Below are 26,731 nucleotides of genomic sequence, written 5' to 3' on the forward strand. Positions count from 1 at the left end.
TCAGAATCCAGATCTGCTGAATTTCCCACTCAGATCTGTGCAGGTCCCTTCCCTCTTAACAGGGAAGAAGCAGGGGCCAGCATATGACTTGCCAAAGTACAGGCAAGATAGGGGCAGAACAGATAGGAAAAGCCGGGCATTGTTCATTCTTAGAGCTCACCTCACCTAGTGAAGAGAAAAGGCTGGATGGAGATACACCAACATTCTAATACTGAAGGAAGGCATTACTGATGGTTTATTATGTTCTTTTCTTACTTAGATTTTCCAGAATTTCTGTGATGACCACATACACATATGCTGAGCTATGCTAATGTCCTGTTTAGGAAATTTTGCACATTATGTTAGGAAGTTCTATGCCCGATTTTAGGATGTGACAAGCTCATGCCCTTGATCCAGTCCTGGGCGGTTCATAAGCTGCTCAGAGGCATGGAACCTCAAACTCTCCCATGTGTTCATGCTCAGCTCGGCTGCAACAAGAAGGAGACCCAGTGGACTCTAAAACCCCTCTAAATAAAGGGCTTTATCTAAAAACTCTTCTGCAGTTTGTGCAAAAATGCCTTCCATGCCCATTACAAGTGTTTTCACCATTCCCTGCTAATTTGCACAGCTGCCAAACTGCTGGTGAAATGGCAAATACTGACGTTGCAGCAGCTTCCCAGTTCCTGATTACATTTAGGATCCCCTCCACCGCCCCCACCTCCAGTTTTATTAGCGCCATGGTAGAACTTACGCCTGTAATTACAAACCCTATTGTCGACATTACCCGCTTGATGCTTGGGCTGGCTTTGCTATTAATAGAAACGCTACAGCTTTTGCATTAATTATAATGGGAATTAATGGCCATGTTATGCTAGTTGTTTCTTGTGGTGTTGGTTTTTTTTTTTTTTTTTTGCCAATGAGCAAAATTTTTGAACCATTTCAATTGTATAACAAAAGATTGATTTTCTAATAAACAATAAAAATTATAAAAATAACAACTTTAGAAAGAGACTGGTACTTGGAGATGTGGGTGACAGGCTGGGCAGAAGGTGTGACAAGAAACAAGGAACAGACTTGTCACCTGGGGAGTGAGATTGATGGGGTCATTGAGGGCCACAGGCTTCACTCCAGACTCTGTTAATGGGGGATCTTCTAGGACCAGCCCTCACCCTCATCCTAATAGAGGACACCTTTTTCTATCCAGACCCCAGGTGGCAGATGCTCAGACAGACGTCATGCTTCACTCACTGCTCTGATCCGGCTGTTCTGGGCTACAGGGCCTGGGCGTGCTAGGATCCGATTTGTGCTCTAGCTTTCTGTCTGCCCTTTCATCATCGTTTGTCTCTAGGGCCTTAAATCTTCCTCCTTCTAGACTTCTGATGTCTTTTCCTCATTTGGATTTCTAGTTTCCACTCAGCACCTGAGTCAATGTTGCTAAAGTTGCAAGAGACCTCACCTGTATTTTCAGGGTTGTTTGGAGGTACGAAATGACAATAAAACACTAGGTATAAAGAGATATACTGTGTACATGGAAAAGCCCCATGCGATGTGTTGGATTATTGTGACTAGAAGTGTGGTAAGAAATGAGGAGGGCGTAGACTCTGGATTTCAACAAACCTGAGTTCCAAGCAAAGATCTCATTGTTAAGTTCTGCATGAATCTGAGCAAGTTATTCAAGCTATTCGATCTCTCTGAACCTCAGTCTCTTCATCTGTAAAATGTGTCGATGATTGGAAGAGAAATCCAGTGCAGTGCCTTGTACATATCACGGGCTTGATAATTATTTATTTCCTGCATTCATTTGTTTGATAAGTTCCTTCTGAGCACCTTTTCCACACCAGGCATTGTGTTAAGTGTTTGTGATATCTCCCTGCTTCTCGTTATTGCTGTTCTCCAGCTTATAGATGAAGAGATGTTGAAAAACTTGCCCAAGGTCAGGCAGAAACAAACTGTTGAAGTTGTGACTAGAGACCAGATGTGTTGAATTCCTGAGTGCTAGCAACAGAGAGGAAGAATACAGATATGGTCCCTGCCTTCTTGGAACCTACATTCTCATGAGGGGTGGGTGGAGTGTGTGTGTGTGCATGTGAGACAGATGAATAATGTAAACAGACCAGTACACAACAGAGATAAACTATATTAGAAGTTATGAAGGCAAAGAGTACGGCCCTGTGAGAAACAGCAGCGTAGGTGGAAACAGGCTGTCTGAAACAAAGGCATTTGAATGAGGAGAAGGAACCAGCCCTGGGAGAAAGGCAGACAGCCAGTGGGGAAGGAGCTAGGCATGTTTTCTGAAGCAAAGGAAGGCCAGTATGCCTGGAGGAAGGTGTCAAACAAGGGAGAAGTGGCTCTCCTTCCTTCTCTTTTTCTCTCCTTCTCCTTCCTCCTCTTCCAAACCTTTCTTCCCCTCCTGATAAGTCAAACACCTCTTGAAAAGTCTCACAGAAGCCTACTGAGTCCCCCAGTTCCTTGAAATGCCGTAGGACCCCACACAGGATTGGCTACATAATTTGTGGGATCTGGAGTGAAATGAAAATGTGGGCTACTTGCTAAAAAGTTTAGATTCCAAGACAGCAACAGCAAAGCATTAATGCAAGCGCAGGCCTTTCTGTGCATGGGTTCAAGCAGCTGCGTAGATCACGCTCCCAAGATCCTGATTAAACCAGCCAAGATCCTAGGGTGGTTCTTAAGAAGCATTTGCTAATTCCCAACAGACCTTGAACCTAAATCATTGCCTTCTCACTTTGATTTGAGATTCATATGAAGCATGGGTTTCAATAATACCACAGGAATGGGGGGGGAATGTCCACAAAGAAGTCTCAACAAGTTTGAAAGAATATTGTGCAAACCAGGTTTCCCTGGTCACAGTGTAATTAAATCAGTTATCAACAGTAAAAGGCAATATATGGATTGCTAGGCTGTTAAGCCACTGTCCAGAACAGAGCTCCCAGCACTTACCCCAGAACCCAAGCAGCCTGCCCTCTTCCCCATCCTGGCTGCTCCATGCTGCACTTGCCTCTCAATTGTCTCATCCTCTGGGGTTAAAAGTTTGCACTGGAGCCTGAGGGGACCAGTCTGAGCTACTTCTCCAAACTGAGCTCTCAATTAGGATTCAGACCCACCACAGGAGAGAGAGAGAGAGTTTCCGCTGGAGGTGAGGTTCTTCGAGAGACTTGTTCGAATTATGAAAAGTCACATTTCCCCATGTTGGGAATTACCACAGGCCTTCCAGGCTGGAAATGTGGCTACGTGCTTAGAAAGCCAGGTGACCTGTGCAGCAGAATTTAAGAATTTAAGCATGTTCTATCCTGCACTAGCAACCTGTAACTTAGACAGTGGCATCAGCCCTCTTAGATTAATGGAGGAACGCTTTAAGCTGTTCCTGGAGCATGCTCATTACTCATGGAGGAAGAGATGCATTGGCCGAAAGACAGCGCCGTCTATTCCCAGCCCAGAGTCTGGGGTGACTAAGTCTCTTGCCTTGGCTGGGGCATTGGGGATGATATGGTGAGGTCAATGAAAAGACCTCTGACTCCTGGATCTGCTGAGTCTGTCGAGTCCAGTTAGCTCAATCTGAGGTGCAGTCTCTGGAAAGGAATCCTCTATTGCTGTCCTAAGGGTAAGTTGGACATTCTCCAACATAAATCTTTTTAACCAGGCTAAACTTAGACTGCAGCAGGACAAATAGAAAGATCTGGCTCTAACCAAAGATTGCAGCTGCCACTGAGGGCATCAGCCCAGGTCCCGACCACAGCACAAAGTTTCCTGCTACATATTGCATAGTCTTTGGACCTGCCCACATCCCTTTTCCTACAACTCTCTTAACCTATAGTTTGTCCCCTATGAGTGATGAGTGTGCCTCAGGCCCGGAGGGTTAGCTTAAAGCATTTGTCCATTAGTATTAGAAGGTTGTTGCATCAGTCCAAATTACAACATAGGGCTCTACTGCAGGATAGTAGATGTTTCAGGGCTGCCCACAGGCCACCAGACTTTCTAAGCATGTTTCTAGCCCAGAAGGTCTAGATATCCAGCTAATGGGAATTGCAGGGAGATATGGCTCCAAATTACTTTTTCTTCTCTGGTATTAAAGGAAATAATAGTAATAGTATTATTAGGGACCCTTTTTTGAGGGTTCAGTTTGTGCCAGGCACCGTACTACCCATTTTACATGCATGGTCCTCACAACTTCCTCAGTTTGGTACTAGGTACCATTATCATTCCCAGTTTCCCGATGAGGGAACTGAGGCCCATAGAAGTCAAGAAACTTGCCTAAGTCCACATAGTGAGCAGTCGGTCTATGACTCCAGGGTGACCCTAACCCCTGCTTGTAATGATCAATTTCTTCTGTCACCTGCCGAGGGTACCCCTTCTTCCTCCTTTCCCTTGTCAAGGTCTTTGTTTTCTGTAAAGTAACAAGCCTGTCATTCCAGTCAGCTGATGTTGGTAGCTGTGCTATGAAGGCCAGTGGATTTGTGTGTTATTCCCCAGGAAATGTTTGCATTTGGATTGGCATTGTCTGGCAAAGACTCACCCTAAAGGGATACATCTGGATGTTTAATTAATTGCCTTGCTCATCAGCAATCCCATGTTTACAAATGCCTAGCACAAGTTCTTTTCTTTAAAGCCACCTGCACAAAGGTGGGGGAAATGTTAGACAAGGGCCCCAGTCCTGACTGTCCCACCAAAGCGATCAGGACCTTGGATGGGTCCTCTGCCTTCCGGGGGCCTCTCCTTTTCCCATTCAGTAGACCGTAATCATTGGGCAACTTCCCTATTAGGACAGGAGGTAGAAGAGGGAACAAGGCAGGTGTGGATCGGCCTCATGGAGTTTGCAACCTAGAGATTGTTTCCTCATGTGCTGAATGAGGGTCAATGGTTTTCAAACTCCCTCCTTTAAGTAGAACCCCTCCTTTTTTTTTTTTTTTAAATAAATCAAACTATTATAGAAAACCCTAGCTTGGGATGGAGTGCAGAGAGGCAGTTTTGGGGCTGAGCCCCCTCCTCAGACCGCTCTCCCTGCCCCGTTGCTAGCCCCTGTAGGGTCTCCCAGAACTCGAGGATGCCAAGAACCATGGCACAGACTCCAGCCCCTGCCCGAGCCAATCATCTGTGACCTGTGTGAAGTCAGCTTAGTGGTGATTTCTGCCCGTCTAGTGTAATGCTTCTCAGAATTAGTCAGAACAAAACTCCTCCTACTTCTACCTGAAAGTCTTTCCTACCCCCTGCCCCAAGTCTCCACTGTAGACCACCCCAGGATAAGGCATTAGTTGTCCTTGGCATTTTCTCATACAGTAAAGGTGTGATGTGCTTTCCTGAAGCCCTTCTCAATCCAACCTGTTTATTTTAAACATACTCTACTTGTTGAGAACTTCCCAGATGGCAAGCAGTGTGTGGTGCCGATTGGGGACCACCCTTGCTCTGAATGGTTTCATCATGGAAGGGAAGACAGACTGCCTGGCAGGCTTTGACTACTACCTTTGAGGTTCTTTGCCAAATTCAGCATTATAGGTTTGCAGACAGAAGCAGCAAGTGTGCAAATACTGTAGGCTTATTTTTTTATAGACATTATTATTATTATTATTTTGCATGGGCAGGCACCGGGAATAGAACCCAGGTCTCTGGCATGGCAGGTGAGAACTCTGCCTGCTGAGCTACCGTGGCCCACCCTATAGGCTTATTTTTAATAAACTCTCTTACCTGCCTTTTTAAAATTTGTCCTCATGGCCAGTTCTTTTCCAGATTCTTCCTGTTTAAGGGGGAAACTAATTTTGAGATTAGCTATTGGGATAGTCAGAGTCTGGCAAAACCCAGAAGGCATACACCAAACAAGAAGAGCATAATAAAGGGACTATTTACAAAGGTGAGGGCAGGATGTAGGGAAGTGACAAGGAATGGTGCAGCACCTAGGGACCAGCAGTAACTGGAAGCTTTAACTACTGCTAGGCTTGAAGGGGCCATGAGAGGATGCTCGAGTTGGAATCCAGAGAGAGAGAGATTGAGAGAGCTTGAGTAGAGAGGGCTGCCTGGGAGGAGCCAGCCTGAGGAGAGTCAGTAAGGAGAAAGCCAGAAACAGAAACACTGCAGCTTTCCTCTCCTCCCACTTCCCTTCCTTTTGTTAGGTGCATTCTCCATTAGCTGAGCCCAGGGGAAGCCAGAGGGCAGGGAGCCCATTGATGTGGTCCGTACAGATTGGCCTTCAAGGCACAAAGCAAGTGGACAACGTGAAGAGTGGCTGTGTTTCTAGTGTGGCAGGAAAGAGCCGTTTTAGAAGGGGAGCAGTCTGAACCCTGAGTCCACCCACGGGACTCCTAGAGTCAGGGTAAACGGATGGACAAAAATTAACACTAGGACATACTTTGATTAGTTATTGGGCTATGTAGACTTTTCTAAGTGTTATGTTCAACTAAAGATTGTTTTTTAAACAAGTAAGTATGGGGAGAAGTGTCCCTGGCTGCCAAACCTAGAGAGCTCCTGCAGAATCCGAGGCAAGTTGTGTTAGGATTGTGAAGATGTTACGGTCCCCAGGCATTCCATGCCGTTCCGTCCTCATGGGCCCTTAACTCTTCCTTATTCCCTAAGCATCCAGAAAGTGTAGTCCTCTTTCCTCAGCCACCCTTCCAAAAGGTCACATTCTCAGCGACTTTGGTCAGCTGGAGCCCATGTTCTTTCTGGGATCTGTAAACTGCTAAGTCAGGGCGGGCGGGGGTATCCATGCATGAGTTCCAAATAGTTCTATGAATCGTCAGAAATTTCACAAAAAATCTGAGTCAGTGTTTGTGCATTTCAGGAGGTGAAAACTCTATATTCTTCATAACACTTTCTCACAAAAGACCCAGAACTCCTGCTCTAAGACCTAAATGCATCTTCTGCATTTCATAATTTTCAAGCATCTGAGCTGGACAGAGTCTCGGAACTCATTGGGCCAAACTCCTTATTTCACAGGTGGAGACACTGAGGCCTAGAGCAGGGAAGAGACCTGGCTAAATCCATTCAGCAGCCAGTGACCATGAGGGTACTAGAATTCAGTCATCTCTTCTCTCAGTCTGATGCTGAGACAAGACCAAAAAAAATGGTGTTTTTTCCTCAGCCTGCAGAAGCCCTGGTCCAGCACAGAGCCTCAGAAAAGGCTCAGATCATTGGCAGAAGGATTGGGGTTCAGTTACCATTTCAATTATTAAAGTTAAAAGAAAAGGAGAAGGAATATTTTCAAATGGTTTTTTGAATGACACATCAAAACTTTTTAGATAGATCTTCAGTAGGATTTGGGATCATTCATAAAAGGTGTTTCTGTCCTACTGCAGGGATTTCCTGTTGCTGCTATAGCAAATTACCAAAAACTTGGTAGCTTAAAACAGCACAGATTTATTTTGTTCTGAAGGTCAGAAGTCCTACATGGGTCTCATTGCACTTAAGTCTAGGTTTCAGCAGGGTTTCCTTCCTTTGGGAGGCTCTAGGGGAGAATCTGTTCCTTGGCCTTTTCCAGTGTCTAAAGGCTGCTGCATTCCTTGGCGTGTGGTTCCTTCCAGATTTTCAAAGCCAGCAACTTTGCATCTCCCTGACTAATCACCCACAGTCACATCTCTCATTGTCCAAAGCCAGGAAAGGGTCTCTGCTTTTAAGGACCATGTGATTAGATTGGGTCCACCTGGATAATCCAGGATTATCTTCCCACCTCAAGATACTTAACCTTAATCACATATGCAAAGTCCCTTTGCCAGGGAAGGAAATATGATCACAGGTCTTGGGATTAGGGTGTAGACGTGTTTGGGTGGCCATTATTCTGTCTGCCACGGGGTCATTCACAAGAGGTGCTTTTGCTTTGTTGTAGGGGTTAGTAGACTTTTTCTTTAAGGGACCAAGTAGTAAATATTTTAGGCTTTTTGGACCATTCATTCTCTGTGGCAACTATTCAACTCTGCTAATGTAGCACAAAAGCATCTGTGGCCAAAAGTAAATGAATGTGGCTGTGTTACAGAACTTTATTTACAGAAACAGGTGTTTATTTACAAAAACTAATGACCCCTATTGTATTGGATTCCCAAGGATTCTCCATAACAACTTCTGATCTGACCTGGGCTCTTTGTTGAACCCAAGGGCTACAGGGATAAATAAGACATACTCCTGACCCAGGAGGGGCTCTTGCTGTCCAGTGGGAACACAGGCAGGTAATTAGAAGTTCCAAAGGGCTCAGCACCTAGAGAGTGGGGTCAAAGGAGCAGTGATGCAGCCAGTTCTTACCAAGGAAGCTTTGCTCAAGTTCCAGCAGGGAATGAAACCAGGAGCTTCCAGCCGAAGGAGCCAGGATGAAAATTATGTCTCAGGTATCTGAGGTTTCAGCTTTACCTCTCCACATTTGTGCACACTAGTTAAAAGCATGAGCTTAATAAGGTCCTACATGCCTGGGATTCAAAGCTGCATGACGTCTGACCAGGGTGTCAAGTTTCTCATCTCTAAAATGGAGACAGGTAGACTGACTAAATGAGATGGCATGCAGAGCACATTTGTTGAAGGAGTAATCCCGAAAGAATTGCTGCTATGATCTTAGAGTACCTAGGATGCCCTGGAAAACAACCCCCACTTCTGATTTGCTAGTACTCACAGAGAACATAAACGCCTTGTTTGTTGACAGTAATGGCATTATTAATAACAGATGTACCACCTGTGCTAAAACAAGAGTGGGGTAATGGTTGCTACCATTTAATTACCACTATCTGTTTGCCAGGAATCATGCTGAGATCGTTACAAGGGTTTATCTCATCTACTCTGTTCCACTTTCTGGTGTCAGAGCCCCATTATCAGCACCTTTTACACAGAAAGGCAGTGAGGCTCAGAGAAGATAAGCAACTTGTCTAAGATCACACAGCAGCGAAGGTTGGAAGCAAACCAAGCCTGTCTCACATCAAAGATGGTCTTTTTCCCCAGCCTCCAGAAGCACAGGATAACAGACTCTTTCTCGTGTCCTCTTCTAGTGTCCAGTCAGCAGTGGATTGTGGTGGCAGTGGCAGAAAAGAGATGTAAGTTAACCCAGAGGCTGTGGTTGTTTGTGTCCAGTTTACAGAGGAAACATCCATGTCCACTTGGAGAACTGTCAGCAATGCTCCATGAGAGTCCTGGCTCCAGGGTCATACATATAGTACTGGGGACATGTGATTAAACGTTTTTTAGCAGAGACAAGCCCATCATTTGGTAAAAAATTCAATGCCAGATTTACCGTAAAATTGGAGAGACCTCAACTTCTGGATTGGAGCATGGATTTTGCTCTCTCCCTAAGAGAGAGTGCAGTGGTTAGTACAGTGGACAGTGGGGTCAGAGGGAACGGGTTTGCATTCCATCTCTGTTACCAAAGCTGGGTAATCTTAACCAAGTCACAAATTGGCCCCCCCACAAATCCTAGTACTCCCATCTGTATAATGGGAATGTCACTGGTTCTCCCCCTCTCAGGGATGGTGTAGTGAGCACTGCACAAGGTTCTGTGCATACAATACTTAGAGTATCTGGCTATGCTAAGGGGAAGGTATCTACTTGTGGTTGTTGTTATAGTTGTCATTGTGTTGACAGCCTCCTGCATTTTTGTCCTAGGGATAACGTTTCCGTCCTCAGCTCCCAGCCAGAGAGCAGTCTGCAGTCCTGGTTGAGCTGCACTCTTTCCCTGGCTACAGACCCCACGAGGAGCCCCTCCCGACAAACAGTCAGCAGTAGCCACATACTCAGCCCAAGGTAAGAGTTCCTTTCTGCTGCCTCTGGATGGTCAGTGCTTGAAGAATCTCAGACTTTACAGGCTGTTTTTTTTTTTTTTTTAAGTCTTCTGTTTCCTCTGACTTAGCAAAGACAAGCGTGCTCCTGATGGCTCGAGGTATGACCCTGCTACTTTCTAGCTGGGTCCCTTACCCTCTCTGAGCCTCTATTTTCGCATCTGTGAAACAGGAAATATAATTGTATTTACTACCTCAAATGGTTGAAATGATGAGGATCTAATGCAGCCCTTCTTAAAGCATGGCTTTCCAGATTACATTCCCAGCACAGGGGTGAATATTTTTCTATTTTAATAGAATTTATTTATTGTAGTGGGTTTATTTATTATCGTTACCTTCTATTTAAAGAAAGTCATATTAGTTTTCTACATATAGAAAGTTATGGATATAATTTTTCTTCCTAAAAAAATGTATTTAAGTTCTTAAAAACAAGAATCATTATAAAGTTGGGTTGGATGATTTCTCACTTAGAGATTTTAGCTTTGTGTGACTGCCTAGATTTTGTCCCTTCCCTACCACAGAGGGAGATGAATTCAGTCATGGGATCTTCACACATCTGTAGGATTGCCAACAGTGAATTACCCCAACAAACGGATCTCATGATTCACCTGGGGTTGTAGGACTTAAACCCATCTTCCCTTTTGCATCTCAGTTCCTTTTCTCTGAATTCACTTGGTTTTCCTTTGCAAAGGGCAGTTCTCTTGTAATTAGGAGGACTAATTAGGTAATTATGTAATTAATGATCATAAATCAGAAATTATGGATTAAGCAGATATCTAAGTAAGATGAAATATACACTGCTTCTGTGGTAACAGAAGGACCGATGTGATAAGATAGAAAGAAAAATCACATACTAACGAGGTAAACACAGACCACCCTTCCCAACTGCTTTGGTTTGCTAAAGCTGCCAGAATGTAATATACCAGATGTGGGTTGGCTTTTACACGGGGCCTTTATTAGGTTACACATTTACAGTTCTCAAGCCACCATAAAAAATGTTGAAACTAAGGCATCCATAGAAAGACCTTGACTCTGAAGAAAGGCCAATAGCATCTGGGGTTTCTCTGTCACATGGAAGGCACATGGTGATGTCTGATGTCCTTCTCTTCTGGCTTCTGTTTTCAAACGGCTCTCTCAATTCCGGCTTCCCTAAGGGCATTTTCTTTCTGCATCTCCAAAACATCTGTGTCCTTTCCAAAATGTTCCTCTCTTAAAGGAGTCCAGTGAGTGATTAAGACCCACCTTGAGTGGGCGGGCTCTCATCTCCATGGAAACAACCTAATCAAAAGGTCCCACCCAACAACAGGTCTGCCCCCACCAGATTAGATTAGATTAGGAGAACGAGGCTTTTCTGGGGTACATAACAGTTTTAAACCAGCATACCAACTTAAAATGTGTTCGCACTGCAGCAGAGGGTTGTCTCTACCAAAAGAAGGGGGTGGGAGTTCATGCTAACCTTTCGTGCACATTCAGCAAATGTCTGGTGAATGTCTGCAGATAGTCTTAGACTGAAAGATTTGATGGTGAATATATCAAAGGGCAGTTCCAAGAATGGGGTGTATCTGAGGAGTTAATTAAAGCAAACTTGTCTGATGACTGCTCTTAATTACCAAAGAGTTCTCTGTGGAGGAGCCTCATTTTTTGTGAACCCCAAAGATGGGAACCTTCCTCTCTTCTGAAATTAGATACCTTTGCTTTTTCCAGTGTGAGTGACCACTAACACGATATCCAGGTTTCATAATTATAATTGTAGTAGGGTGCATGGTAGGGAACCTCTGCCCTCGGATTACCATGTGTAGTTTTGTTCCTGTTTGTGTGAGAGAGGGCAGGTTCTAGTGGTTTGCAGGGCATGGTCTGAAGCCACAGTGTCTGGCCTCCATTCCTCCATTTCCTCCTCTGTCACTGGGAGGCTTCAGACAAGTGGCTTAGCTGCTCCGTTCCTCTTTCCTCATGAGTAGTAAGCCAGGGCTGTTGTCAGGGATGATGAGATGGTGCACCAGTTGCTCTTAGCACTGTGGCTGGCACCTCGAAAGAGCACAACAAAATTAGCTGCTTGATTAGTAGTATCATCTATTTAATGCTCAGAAGAATCCTGGGAGGCAGGTATCACTAGCTACATTTTACAGAAGGGGAATTTGATCCCCAGAAAAGCAGAGCTTCTTGTCTGTGCATAGACAATTACCCCAGCTCCTGCAGCTGTCCTTTGGTATGTCCTAGCTACAGGTCAGAGTGGAGGTGTCTGAGCCAAGGACAGCCACGGGGCAGAAGGCAAGGAGAGCACTCATATATTTGCAAGGAAGGACCCTAAGCTCCTGTTCTGCCTTCTTTATGTCATTACCCCCAGGACAGGCACACAGTTGGTGCTCAGTAAATAGCTTTTGAGTGAATAGTTGACCACACACCAAGCTAAAGCAGAATGTGAACTGTACTTGGTCATAGCTCAGCAGTGATTATAGCTCAATTTGCCCAATGTTACACAACTGATTAGTGAACCCATATTTGAATTGCTTCGAAGCCTGAATTTGTATTTGTCAGACTGCCATGGCTCTCTGAACACTGTCATTTATCCAGAGGAGGCTCACTCATCTGGAAAGTTCTGGCCCATTGTTAATATTACTATTGCCCAGGAATCATTATTCGGCATTCATCCAGAAATATTCATCAAATGCCTAGTAAGCACCAGATCATATCTATCCCATGTCATTAGGTCCTGAAATGTTGAGCCCCTCCCTTGGAATGTGTTTGAAGACTTGAAAATTCTAGAGTTGGAAAGAACCATTGGGATTATCTAATCCAATTTGCTCATCAGGAATGAGAAAATCTGAGGTCTGCAGAAGAAAGTATCTTGCCCAAATCAGTGGTAGGGAATGCCGTAGAGTTCAGGTGCCTTGGTTTCTGTCTCCTTTTAATTAAACACAATCTGTAAACATTTCTGCCCCACTACAAGCACTTAAAATACAGAGGAGAAGGATAAAGTCCCCTTTGCACCCATTTAATCTCAGCTCCCTTCCCAGAGGTACCTGCCATCTTCAGTTTGGTGTGCATCCTTCTACATCTTTCTCTATGTACTTATAAACATATATGTGTACCTATAGCAAATATATAGCGTTTTGTGGGCTTAGAAATGATATCACACTATATTATATATATAATGCCATATATAAATTATTATAACATACTTCTTTTCCTCAACAATATGCCTTGGAGGTCTTTTCTTAGAAGTACATATAAGTCTATCTTATGCTATTAAATTCCTACAAAATATCTTAAACTGCACCACGGTCTCTTTACCTATAGTCTTCTTATTTCACTTTAAGGTGCTTTCCTAATATTTGTTATTGTCTATAAGGCTTCAAACAACACACCTCCTTGAGGACAGGGACAAATGAGTCTCTAGGTCAAAAGGCATTTGCATTTTAAATCTAAAAACATATTACCAAATAGATATTACCAATTGCATTTTAATTTTAATAGATACTAGTGCAGTGTTCTTTTTACTAGGAGTCTCTGTGTAATAGTAGAGAACAGGACCCCCGTGTACCCCAAATTACCTGGCACATCATAGGGCGTCAATAAATGAGCTGCTTGGACATTTCCAGTTTGACTTCAGAAAGAAGGTCACTCTGAAAACAGAAGAGAGGGAGAAAACAGTCTTCTGTCAAAAAAAAAAGCACTCCCCATATTATTTATAAGGGGATGTCAACTGAAGAGAAATATTCCTAAAGCTTTATGATTTACAGCCCAGGAATTGTACAGCTGCTGCTGATAAATGCAAGAGCTTCTGGAGATGGAGACACTAAATTACCTTTTTTGCCCCCAGAAAGGGAATTTATGGGCTTGGTAGTGGCAGCTGCACTGCGCTCACGAGTCTCTCTCCAGGTGGTGCCAGGCCAGTGGGCCTTGTGCCTGCCTCTACTTCGGCCTCCAAGGCCATTGCCCTCCTAAAAAAAGAGGCTCAAAGAAATGATGGGTCTCCCTGCTCTTCACAGCACATCAGACTTTCCAAGCAGAGTCTAAGCCCCATTTCACTCTAGACCCCACCCCATACCCAACAGAACCCCAGCCTTGCTCACTTACATCATGTGTGGGGTTCATGCTGTGGCAGGCATTTAATCAAACGTATGGAATGCTAATGTTGTGTCTTGTCACTGGTCAGTCATTTCTGTCATCATGGCTTGCCTCCAGCCCTTCCTGGAACCTCACTCTCCTGAAGCACCTTCAATTCCTGTTTCATTGAAAAATAAAATACGAAGGCTTTCAGATATGAAATGACCTCAGCTTGCTACTCTGCCCTCCATAAAGTCATATCTATCTGTTCCCATCTTTACTTCCCTCTGGTCTCAGAAAATGAGGTCCACCCTATCTGGGGCTGATTCATATCCCATTCCGTCCTGCCCCCTATAGCACTCCCATCATCTGGTGTCCTCCCTCTCTCTCAAGCCCTCAATTTCCCTCATTCCAGTGGTTCTTCCTCTGCAGGTTATTAACACGTCCATCTCCTCCCCATCTACTCATATCCTCTTCCACCACTCTGCAGTCCTGTCAAGTTATTTCTTCCTTCTCCTTCCCTGCAGAACCAAGCTTCTCAAAAGGGTGATCTACGCTTACCATTTTCACTTGTTCTCTTCACATTTATGCTTTGATTTACCTCAGCCTGGAGCCCACCCCATCACACCATTGAAAATTTTCTCATGTTTCAGCAAGCTTCCAAAGAGACAAATTGGAGACCTTCTGCAGTCTTAGTCTTTTTCTGGACTTCTCTTCTGCACTGGCAGCTATTGCACATTTCTTGGCACTCTCTGCTCACTTGGTCTTGTTGACATTTCTGCTCGTTGGCTGCCCTCAAACTTGTTTTCCTGGTATCTTTCCACTAATCCCATGCCCCAAATGCTGGGGTTCACAGGATGCTATTCTTGCTTGACTGCTGGTATTTCCAATTGATTCCTCAGGCCGTCTTCCCCTTGTAATTTTAACTACCCAGCTGCAAGTGGATAACTCTCAACTCTAGACTCCAGCCCTGGCATACCCCCAAGTATTGGACTTACCTATTTTACCTAATTGCCTATACAGCAAAGATCACCAACTAGATGACTCTTGGTTTCTCAAATTCAACATGGCCAAAAGAAAACTCATCCCTCCCCACCCACTGTAAGTACTGTCTATGTCATCTGTATCATCTGTGGTTCTGTCATTCATAAAGTCACCCAAGCTGGGTAGTCATCTTTGGAGTCAACCTTTGGAGTCATCTTGGGTTATCACCCTTTTCTCTCCTTTGCTATTCAACTAATCTCCAAATCCTGTTTGTTCTGTTTCCCCTGAAACCAATGCCTCTTAACTTTTTCTGTTTCTCTCCTTCCCCATTTCTAATATCTTTAAACCAGGCTGCCATCATTTCTCTTCTAGACTATGACAAATTCCTTTCTATGCCACCCTCCCTTAGTCCATCATCTACACTTTACCTAATATGATCCCTCTAAAATAAAAATCTGGTTTCAGTGACTTTGCATCACCTACAGCAAGGATGAGCAAACAACATCCACAGGTCAAATCTAGCCAGTGACCTGTTTTTTAAATAAATATTTATTGGATCATAGCCATACACTTTTTTTTATATTGTCTGTTGCCAGGGCTGCTGTAACAGGCTCCACAAACTGGTTGACTTCAGCAACACAAATTTATTATCTCTCAGTTCTAGGGGTAGAAGTCCAAACTCAGGGAGTCAGCAGGCCCTGCCTTCTCCGAAGTCTGTAATACCCTGGTGGTGGCTTACTCTGCCACGTGGCCATCTGTCTCTTGCTGTCTCCTGTAGTTCCTGCTTCCATGTCCTAATTTTCTTTGCTTAAAGGACTCCAGTCATATAAAATTAAGGCCCACCATGATTCAATTTGGTCTTAACATCTTCAAAGATTCTATTTACAAATGAATTCGTACCCACAAGACCGAAGGGTTGGGACTTGAACATGGCTTTGTGAGGAATCTCACAAAGGAATCTCACATGATTCAATCTTTGCACTGAAGTTGTAGAATTGAGTAGTTATAGACTTGAGCAGTTGTAACAGGGACCATGTGGTCCACAAAGCCAAAGATATTTGTTATCTGGCTCTTTACAGAAAAACTTTGCTGGCCTCTGCCCTACAGGATAGGATCTAAATGCCTTAGCCTGGCATACAGTGTCTTTTGTGATTTGGCCCCTGCCCACCTCTCTGGTCTCCCTTGCCTCTATCTCTACTTTGAATTTTGTGCCCCAAATGGCTCATGGCTCTCTCTGCATACGCAATGCATTTTCCCCACTCCTAGTCCTTTGTTCATACTCTGTCTAACTGGAACACCCATTCCATCTTTTTCCTCTTGGCAAAGCCTTACTCATCCTTCAAGTCTCTCAGCACATGCTTCACCTGCCTCAGGAAGCTTTCCCTGACCCTCTCCGCCCCTAACCTGGTGAGCCAGCTGCCGCTGTGCTGGGCTTCCACAGACCCTGTGTGACCCTCTCCTATAGCACTTACCACAGTATGTTGATATAGTCTCTTTAGGAGTCTGTCTCCTACGTTGGGCTGTAAATCCCTTAAGGATGCAAACTTTTTCTTCATCTTTCTTGAACCACAGCGCCTAGCACATAACAGCTGTTCCATAGTCAGTGAACAAATAAATAAATAAAGGACAGGTGGATAAAAGTTAGATGGCTTCTCATCAGGGTGATTAGAAGGATGAAGTGAATATCAAGAACCAAGGACGGATTTGCCAGACTGGTTCACTTGTCTCCTATCACAGAACAAGTTCTCAGCAATTTGAAACCTAAGGTTGATGGAAGGAATATAATGGGGAAAACTGAAAGTCTGGGGCTAGGTACTCCCATAGAGCAAACTGAGGGCAGAGGTAGGTGGTGGGCTCAGAATGTTAAACTGGGATCTGGCAGGTCTCTTCCTGGGGTAAGGAAAAGACAGAGACCTTCGAGCTGGTAGACCTGGTTTCTAACTGGAGCTCTGCTACTTGCAACCTGTCTGGCCATGAAGAGGTTACCAGCTTTGAGTCTCAGTCCTTCCTCTGTGAAATAGGCTTGGTAATGACCCCTTGCAGGGATAAAGAAGTAATAGCTGTAGAATGGCTGGCAGAAGGCCTGGCACGAAATTGGTGTTTAGTAAGCAGACGTTCCCTTCCACCCCTCCCTTCATCCCAGGCCAGGCCAGGGAACGCTATTCTGGGAGGCAGTGATGCTGACAGGCCTGACTTGGGAAAACTGTAACTGGGTGCTCCAAATACCAGAGATTGTATAAGTGGGCTAGGCTCCCAGGAGGAAACAAAGAGCACAGCAGAGTCTCTTGGCAGTGAAGGTGGAGTTTTAGTGAACAGAAGTTTAAATATGTTGAATGCACTTAATGTGCTTGGGGACATTTAAGTGCAACTGCCCAGAAGGTTATAAATTCTGGTCTGGATCCAGGGAAAGGTTGGGTCATCTCTGCATAATGTATTAGTTAGGATTCTTATGGGTGTAGATGAAATAAAATCCAACTCAAACTGGCTTGAGAAAAAAAAAGGAAAATTTATTGTATCATGCAGTTGGGAAACCCAAAGGTGGGCACTGTTGGATTCAAAGATTTAAAAATTACCATTGGAATTTGGTCCCTCCACCTCTCTGCTCTGCTTTCCTCTGTGATGGCTCCTTTCTGAAGCAGCACAATGGCGGCCAGCAGCTCCAAGCTCATGTCTGCATCACACCAAGTCCAACAGTAAAGAAGTTTCTCTCTTCTCAGCAAGAAAAGGTTTGGCTCGGAGTAAGTCCCATGTTCGCCACTGAACCGGTCAGCACGGACAAGAGGAATAGAGGTTCCTCTTGCCCTAAGCCTGAGTGATTATTCATACCTGATATGAACACCCTGGGAAACAGGGTGTGAGGAACAATGAGGAAGGCGGGGTTCCCCAAAGGACAATGGGGTACCATCACCTGAGGCAAGAGAACATGCTGGGTAAGTGAAAAGAATTAGCAGAGTTCATGTTCTTCACCAAGGGAATGAACCATGGGATAGATAAGGCGATAAAGAGAGAAAATGGAGAGAGAGAAGGAGAGGGGAAAGAGAGAGAGAAACAGAGAAAAAGAGACAGAAACAGAGAAAAAGAGAGAGAAACAGAGAAAAAGAGAGCACATTAGAGACTTTGGGGTCCCCCATTCTGTAGCCCCGAGAAACCCAAATAAAACTGTGTATCCTGGTCAAAGGCTTTATTTATACTTAAGTTTTCATGTCTGATCTGTCACCACGTAATTAGTGATGCTGTGATTTGAATTTATTACCGAACCCAACTCTCCACTGTTGCCATTGGACTTGTACCATATTTCAATGTGAGCATGGAGATTATTGTATAAATTATTCTCACTCGCATAATCATCGTGATTTTAATTACTGTGTAATCTTCGCTAATTACTGTTGTATGTATCATTTGCCTTGGTTCCGACTTAACACAACTGCTTTTCGTTCAGCTAAAAGTTGACATTACTATTTTGCCTTTTTCTGGGGAAGATTTGCTTTCAGTAAACATTTGCAGCCCTGTACATTTGGCTTGCAGATCTTGGTTTAAAAAGAAAAGATTTAGACAGAAGCACTCCCCCTCTGTCATCATTTATATTTATTTAGGATAAGGCTGGCTTGAATTTGTAGAAAGGTCTAAATTACAGGGCGTTGTTTTTAAAATAAAGTTGCATTGCTTTCAAGGAAATACAATTACTGTACTACAGAAGTGAAGCCAAGGATAGGTCACGTGAGGCTTGCTTAAATGATTAGATAAGACTCATGTTGTAATTAGTTCATTAATTATGTGTATGTGAATGGATGGTACTTAGTGTTAAAAACAGCTTGTTCTCAAAGTAGGTTAAGCATCTACCGCTAATCTTATTTCAATAGTACATTTATTTTCTGGCCTCTGGTTCTTAGGACCAGAGCTCAGGATAATTTTAATCCATTCTGAATATACTTAATGAACGAGCCTCTCATGAATTTGGTTTTATGTGTTCCTAGGATACAAGGATTCTTTTTAGTTTTATCAGTGTTCAGAAGTTTAATGAAAAAGATGTAGAAATTGAAACCTCAGATTATGTTCTGTACAAACATATTAACCATGGAGCCAAGGCCTGAGCAAGTGAAATCAGGTGAAGAAATCTGGCTCTGGACACAGAATTCCTCCTTAGGGCTGACATGACTCTTGGACAGGTTTCCCTAGGAAGGAGGGCTCTATCCTGTCCAGAGCTCCAGATCTTGGATAAGTCTACTGACCTTTCAGGAGATTTGAGACTTCACCTAAGTTAGCTGCAGGTTTGCTTTTAAAGCAATTTGGGTTCATCATTGGTGGTTCAGAGTATTGTTTTAGAGTCTGTAAGTCTCTAATTGAGTTAAGCTTTTAGTAAACAAAGATATTAAAGTATATGTACAGGAAAGTGGATCTTCATGAAATTTTCTAACATCTGAAGGCTTCTTGTATCCATTCAAGTCATGGCCTCTCACAGGTAACCACCATCCTGAATTCTAATACCATAGATTAGATTGCCTGGTTTTGAACTCTGTGTAAATGGAAGCATAGAGTATGTACTCTTGTGTATGGCTTCCGTCTTTCAGTATTGTTTTAGTGAGATTCATCCATATTGTTGCATAGAGATGGTAATTCAGTTGTCTTCCTTGCCCTGTAGTCCATAATGGTGGCTCTCATCTGTCAGTAATTCCACCCCCAGGATATTTGACAACGTCTGCAGAAATGTTTGGTTGTTAGGACTGGGGGTGTGGGGGACAGTTGCTACTGGCATCTAATGCGTTAAAGGCCAGGGATGCTCCTTATCATCCTACAAAGCAAGGACACTTCCCTACCAGGAAGGATCTTCTAGTCTTAACTGTCAATTATAACACTGTTGAGAAACCCTGATCTATAATATTCCATTTTGTGAACAAGTATACAATTATCATTTATTCTATTATTAATAGACATTTATGCTATTTCCAGTTTAGTACTATCATGAATAATAATACTGTATTCATCTTAGTTGCATGTATATTCAGATTTCTGTTAAGTGTATATCCCAGAAGTAGAATTGCTAGGTCACAGGCATATTTTCAGCTTTAAAAAATACTGTCAAAAATTTTTCCTTCTTTGCATCCCCACTGGCAATGGATGAGCATCCCAGTTGCTCCACATTCTTCCCAATGTTGAATGTTGTCATTGAAAAAAATGTTTTAGCCATTCTAGTGGGTATCACGTTTTGGTTTTAACTTCCAACTTCCTGAGAAATATCCCTTTTTAAAGCCCTTATATGCCCTTTTGTATATCCCCTTAGGTGAAGTGCTTGATCAAGTCTTTTGTCCCAATTATTTCCCTTGGATTGTCAGTCTCTCTCTTTTTTTAAACTGAGTTGTAGGAGTTCTTTATATATTCTAGATACAAATTTTTATTGAGTACATATACTGTAGATATCATCTAAGATTTTAGTAGCTTACCTTTTCTCTTCTTAATGGTGTGTTTTGATGAGCAGAAGTTTTTTATTTTAATGTAGTCCACTTATAATTTTCTCTCTCTTTTTACATCCTGTTGAAGGATTATTTGCCTACTCTCCAGGCATAAAAATATCCCCCTATGTTTTCTTTTAGAGGCTGTATTGATTTACCTTTTATATCTCGATAGACAGTCCATCGGAAGCTGATATTTATTGACGTTGTGAGGTAGTGGTTAAAATTCTTTGTTTCCCATATGCCTATCTAGTTGGCCTGGTGCATGCATTTCAAAAGAAAAAATATGGTCCGCATTTCACAACAGTATCACCTTGCCATAAATTAAGTGATCGCACATACGTGAGTTTTTTTCTGCAGTATATTCTATTTCATTTTCTATTTACCCATTCTTGAGCTAATATAATAGAATATTGTTTTAATTAATGTAGCATTATAGAATATGTCTTGATATCTCAAAGGGTAATTCCTTCCAATGAGTTCATCTTCAGGATTAGTACATTACAAGGGAAAATGACACACAATGTCAGACCCATCTCAGCGTGCTTTCTCTTCTCTCCAAGCAGCCCTTAGAGTCCTAGCTGCTTTAGGGACTTTCCGATGCCTTTATACCAGAAGACTTTTAGCATTTAAGTCTATCTTTTCTGGTTTTTCTCAGTGGGGGTTTGCTCTGGTACAAGCTAGTCTGTCCTGTCTAGAAACTGAATGTGAACCAAACTTTTTACTTTCTTTGCAGAGCAAACTTCTCTTGTTTAGCTTCCACCCCTAAGATGGTATAGAGAGTCACTCATATTTCCCTCCAGTCATAACTTGGTGAATCTGCCTCCCCCTCTAGAGTGTAAGCTCCTTAATGGAAGGCAAGGATTATTCATCTCTGTTTCAACAATATCTGGCATTATGTCACTCAATAAATGATTCTGGATAGATAGTTTCCATTCACTTAAAACTGCATTTTCAGGGGGAACTGGGTTCCTTTATGAATAAGTCTGAGACTGTATGGCTACTCTCATTGCACCATACTCAGCTGAGGCTGTGGCTGTGCATAGAAAATGAAGATTTGCACTGAAAATTCACTTAATGTTAAATCCAAGTGTGATGAATGAATTGGTCATTTTAATTCATTTAGTTCTACATATCCAGAACTATGTTCCTTCTAAACATTGTGGAAATTGCATCACAAGTTAGAAGACTTGCGTTTTAGAGCCAGTTCTTCACAACAGTGTGCAGCCTGGGAAGTTCTTTTCCACTCTTTTGTATCTCCAGGTATCAAATGAGGAATTCAGAGCAATGAGATCCCAGTTTATTCTCAAGTCTGGTATTCTAGAAGTTGATAAAATTCTGCAGAAATGAAAGCAATTCTTGGCATGGTTTATAGATATGGGAAATTCACTCTTGCTTCTGTATAGGAAGCTGATTTTAAATCTGTTGTTTTTCGGGCAAGATAAATCACTTTGATTGATTAGTAGGTAGGGTTAGCGGAATTAATATTCTGAATTAATCTGCCCAGGTGAGACAGATGGAGGCTTTTATTTGTTCTTTCTGCATGTTCATATTTTCTCATCTCTCTTCTCCTCCATTTCTTCATTCTTTCTATTGCACAAACTTTCCTTGCACTCTTCTAGATGCTGGGGATTTGCATAGAAGAAAAATACAGTATTTTTTTCTAATATCTCAACTAGATTGGAAACAGTCTAGTTGAGAGATACAGATAGGCAAATTAGCAATTATGTACAGAAAGATGGGGAAACCCAAAGGTTGTGAGTCTGAAGGGGGCCTTGTAGCCCAGCCTAGGAGGTATGTAAAAGCTTCCTGGGGGGCATGGAAGGATGAAAGATGAGTAAAAATGTCTGAATTTCTTAATACAGTGCAGTGGTTCTTAGGTCGGTATTTCAGAATTACTTGTGAAGTATCTCTCCCTCCTGTCGTTCCTTTCTTCTTTCTTTTTTTCCATCCTTTGGAGGTACCTGGGCACCATCAACTCTATTAGCCTCCACCTTGATTTGAAAGTTGTTAGCATATTTCCACATTGACTTTATCTCTATCTTTACCACCTTCTCTACTTCTCTCTATATTTAAACATATTTTTTATATTGCCAAAACCATTTGAAAGTAAGTTTAAAACAGCATGACAGTTCTCCTTAGTTTACTGTCTTTCTCCTCAGACTAAGTACAATTTCCTAATCATTGTGCCATTATTGCACCTAAGATATTAAGGTTTCCATAATATCAGCTGCTATCCTGTCATATTCATATTGCCCAGATTTTCCTGAAATTGTCATATATTGCTATCATTTTTAATAAGAAGGATCTTATTTAGGATGCCCATTATATTTGGTTGTTGTGTTTATTTGATCTGTTTTCAACTAGGACAGCTCACTTACCTTTTCCCTTCATGAAATTGATTTTTTATAGCGTTCCAAGGCAGACTCAAACCCACTTTCTCCAGAAAAGCTGTGCAGATTTCTCCAGCACCTACTATTCTCTCCCTATACATTCTCCTCTTACACTTAGAGTCCATGGTTTGCCGTTTACCTGGAACTTCTTGCACTGTTGACTCTACTACATGGGTTTATCCAAACTCCACAATTCCAGTGTGTTCTTCAAGAGGAGAAGGAAACCTCTCTTCTGCCATGAGCTCAGCCTTAGCAGGGCATATAGCCAGCCAGTCCTAGGTGAGGGTCTCGGCCCTGCTGTTTCCTGAGCAAGCACGTTCCCCTCTCTGAGTCTGCTTTCTCATCTGCAAAATGGTACAACAGAGACACTAAAGGGCAGTGGAGCAGAACAGTTGGGAGGCAGTGCCATGATGTTTAGTTGTTCTGTTTAAATCCCATGTTCTTCCGTTTGTTGGGGGGCAAGTTATGTATTCTTTCTGAGCCTCATTTGTGAAACAGGAAGTTTGCAATAGGATCTACTTTAGGGGACTGTTGTGAGGATAAAAATGAGTAATACCTACACAGCTTAAAGGTTCAACACATGGTTTTATTATTATGTGGAATTTACCTGAGGATCACAGGGGTTTAAAAGTGTCTCACAACCCCCCGTACATCACACATATGTCAGGGGCACCATGTCACCTTTTATTATTGACCATCAGCTGCCAGGGTTTTGTCAGAGTTACAAAACCTTCAGGCCATCTTAAAAGCACATCTGCCTTCCCATTCCAGGCCTCACCAGGATTAAAGAACATTGGTACATTTTTAATTTCCTCTCTAATTTCAGAGTGTGGATGAAAAATGGGGGTGACAGCATGCCTTTGTGGATGATTCATGGTGTCATTAAATGAGCCTCGAGTTTCCTGTAGATATAGCTGGTCCAGACTCTGCCCAGACTCAGACCTGGGAATTATGTTTTTCACTGTGTGATTATGGCTAACGCCAGTGAAACCAGCATTTTCTTAACCCAGAGCCCACTTTTCTTATTCATTACATTTCTGTGGATTTTGAAAAATATGTACGTATAGATGTGAGTTCAACTGCTTGAAGGCTCCACTCAGGTGTTTTCTGCTTCCTGACGTTCTGCCATCTACAAGGCAGGTGGGTGACGTGGTGGAAGGAAAGAGCCTGGGCTTCAGTTCTGGCCAGCCAGGGTTAAAATCTAAGCCCTGCCTCTTAGCAGTAGGACCTTGAGCAAGTGGTTTCTAATAGCCTCAATTTTCTCATCTGCAGGATGGGATGATGGTTCTGATCTTGATGAGATGATGTATGCAAAATTCTCAACCAATTCTCATGGAACATCTACTATTGTGGTAGGCACTAGAGGTAAAATGATGGAGCCACCTTCATGAGATATCCCAGCAGGAAACGGGATATATCCGAGCAGGGGAAGCTGTGGCAGCAGCTGGCTCATTCTGAGGCTGAACTAACCACATCTTTTTTCCATGCTTCTCAGAACAGGCTCTTACATAGGGATGGTTTATTCTTGAACTTCTGCCTCAATCTGGGAACTGCTCTAGCCCCAATGAAAGGAGGCATTTCAGAAAAACAAACAAACAAGGATTAAGATTATTTTTAAACATATATTTATACTAATAATGTTTTGAAATGAACAAGTAATATATGGCAAGTATAAGATTTTAAAATACACACACACACACACACAATGAGATATTAACTATAAAAAGGAATGAACAGGTAGTGTAGTGGTTAGAATACTTGCCTTTCATGTGGAAGACCTGGATTCGATTTCCAGACCACGCACACAAAAGAAAAAAAAAAAAAGAAATGAAGTTTTGATGCATACAACAATATGGATGAACTTTGAAGACATCATGTTGAGTGAAATAAGCCAGACGCAAAAAAGGCAAACATTGTTTGATCTCAAAGATATGAAATAAGTAGAATAAGCAAATTCATAGAGTCAGAAACTAGAATATCAGTTATTAGGGACTGAGAGAGTGGTAGAGAATAGAGCATTAATGCTTAAATTCTACAGAGTTTCTATTTGGGGTGGTGGATGTTGTGGCAGTGGATGGCAGTGATGGTGGCACAACATTGTGAGTGTAATTACATATTTGAATGTGGTTGAAAGGGGAAATTTTAGGTTGTGTAAATGTTAGTAGAATACAATTTTAAAAAGACCTTAGGGCTACATAAATCACAGTGGACTCTAAGTAAACCATGAACTATGATTAATAGTGCAACTATAATAATATATAGTTGGATATTAATTATACAATTAATTGTAACAAAGGTACCACAATAATGCAAGGCTAATATTAGGCAGATGTATATGGGAACTCTATAGTATCTGCATGATTTTTCAGTATACCTACAACAACTCTAATTTAAAAAAAAATCTATTTGTTAGTAGTAATGTTTTGAAAAGTACAAGGAATAGATGGCAAGTCTAACTGCAGCATCCTTTGCCCTGCATGAAGGGCTGAGGGGTAAGTGGAGAGGTAACTGGCCAGCACTCATGAGGACTGACTGTGTGTCCCACACGCATCCTCCTTGCTCCCTAACCCAGCGCCATAAGACGGGACACGATCTCTCCCACTCTTGCAGCTGCGAAGTTCAAGTTTGGGCTTCACAGGTGCCTGACTAGGAAGATGCAGAGCTGGGGTCTGGGACTCAGTCCTGTCTGCCTCTGAAGCCCAGGCTTTATAGCCTAGCCTATTAGGAAGAGCAGAAATTCCAGTATTTCTGAATTTTCATATCCTAATTGACCTAATAAGCTTTCATAAACTGAAATGCTCAGTATGTGATCATTCTCGTAGATACTCTCTTTTTCTTCAAGCTGGTTAAACATTTATTGGGCGCCCACCATGTGCCAGGCATTAAAGCTGCACTCATTCATTGGATACTTATTTATTTATTTATTTATTTTATTTTTTTTTTTTAAACATTTTCTTGTTTTATTATATTTTGTTTGTTTGTTTGTTTTTTTTTTACATGGGCTGGGGCCGGGAATCGAACCGGGGTCCTCCGGCACGGCAGGCAAGCACTCTTGCCCGCTGAGCCACCGCGGCCCGCCCCTGGATACTTATTTATTGAATAAGTGTGCTAGAGGGCTGGATAGCCACACGTTCACCCAACGCATGTTTATTAAGCACCTACTATGTGTCGGGTCACTGTCCTTGGCACTGGGGTGTAACACTGAATAAAACAGACAAAATTCCCTGCCCTCATGGAATGCTTATCTCCACAATATTCAAGTGTGATCTTATTTCCCCCACTTTACAGCTGAAGAAACTGAGGCCCAGAGAGGTTAGGTGACTATACCAAGGCCACACGGCTGGTGAACAGCAGACTCAGACTAGGCCCAAGCTGTAAATATGTTATCCATGCGAGGTTAACACAGGAAACAGTCTTAACCTTGCATCACATCCAGGGGTCCAAGAAAAGATTACAGAGAAGTGTGCCTTGGCTTTGGGGTCACCCAACCTGGGAGTGGAAGCCCAACTGTACCACTTCCTAGCTGAGTGTGCTTGAAGCGCTTACCCGGCCTCACTTTGCCCCAGAAGTCACAACCCCTACGTCACAGGGCAGCCATGCACGTGGTACATGAACTTGGCAGTCAGCTCAAAGGAAGCAGGAGGCTTGTCAGCTTACTCTCCTGTATCCCTGCCGTCCAGTGCCTGGCACACAGTAAGTGCTCAGCCAGGGTGGCAGCTGCGGTGATCACTGACTCACCCTCCACTCGATTAAAGGACCAGCCCGGCATCTTTGAGGCAGGAAATGCCCTCTGGCCCCTCATCTCAGCAGGCTCCTCATCTTTTTCGGCCTAAGAGGCAGGCAGAAGAACTTCCCCAGATACTTCTAGAGTCTTTCCTCAGAGAATAACAGGGCCCCCACACATTTGTCCACACCTGTCTCCCAGCAACACCAAGAGTCTTCTACCCATCATCGCTGTCCCTGGCCAAGGCTCTGGGAGGCAGGCCCAGCGATATCTTGATTGTCTGCCATCCATCCATCATTCAGAATAGAGCCAAGCTCTCCTGTGGGGACAGATGAAAAAAAAAAAAGCCTTCCCAGGCCGCAGGATGAAGACAAGATGTGAATGAAGTGTCCGAAGGAATGAGAC

General features: G+C 42.9%; 1 protein-coding gene across 4 annotated transcripts in view; it reads left to right on the top strand.

The window, feature by feature from the left end:
- The window catches only part of MYO18B (myosin XVIIIB), a 242,511-nt gene that overhangs the window by 208,839 nt on the left and 6,941 nt on the right, over positions 1-26,731 (top strand). For all 4 annotated transcript variants that reach the window (XM_077160698.1, XM_077160699.1, XM_077160696.1 and 1 more), the window contains exons 39-40: positions 8,949-8,993; positions 9,559-9,696. In XM_077160698.1, coding sequence (XP_077016813.1) covers positions 8,949-8,993; positions 9,559-9,696 — 183 coding nt within the window. The remainder of the gene's footprint in view (positions 1-8,948; positions 8,994-9,558; positions 9,697-26,731) is intronic.

The sequence above is a fragment of the Tamandua tetradactyla genome, chromosome 5 (assembly GCF_023851605.1).
Source record: "Tamandua tetradactyla isolate mTamTet1 chromosome 5, mTamTet1.pri, whole genome shotgun sequence".
NCBI classification, from domain to species: Eukaryota; Metazoa; Chordata; class Mammalia; order Pilosa; family Myrmecophagidae; genus Tamandua; species Tamandua tetradactyla.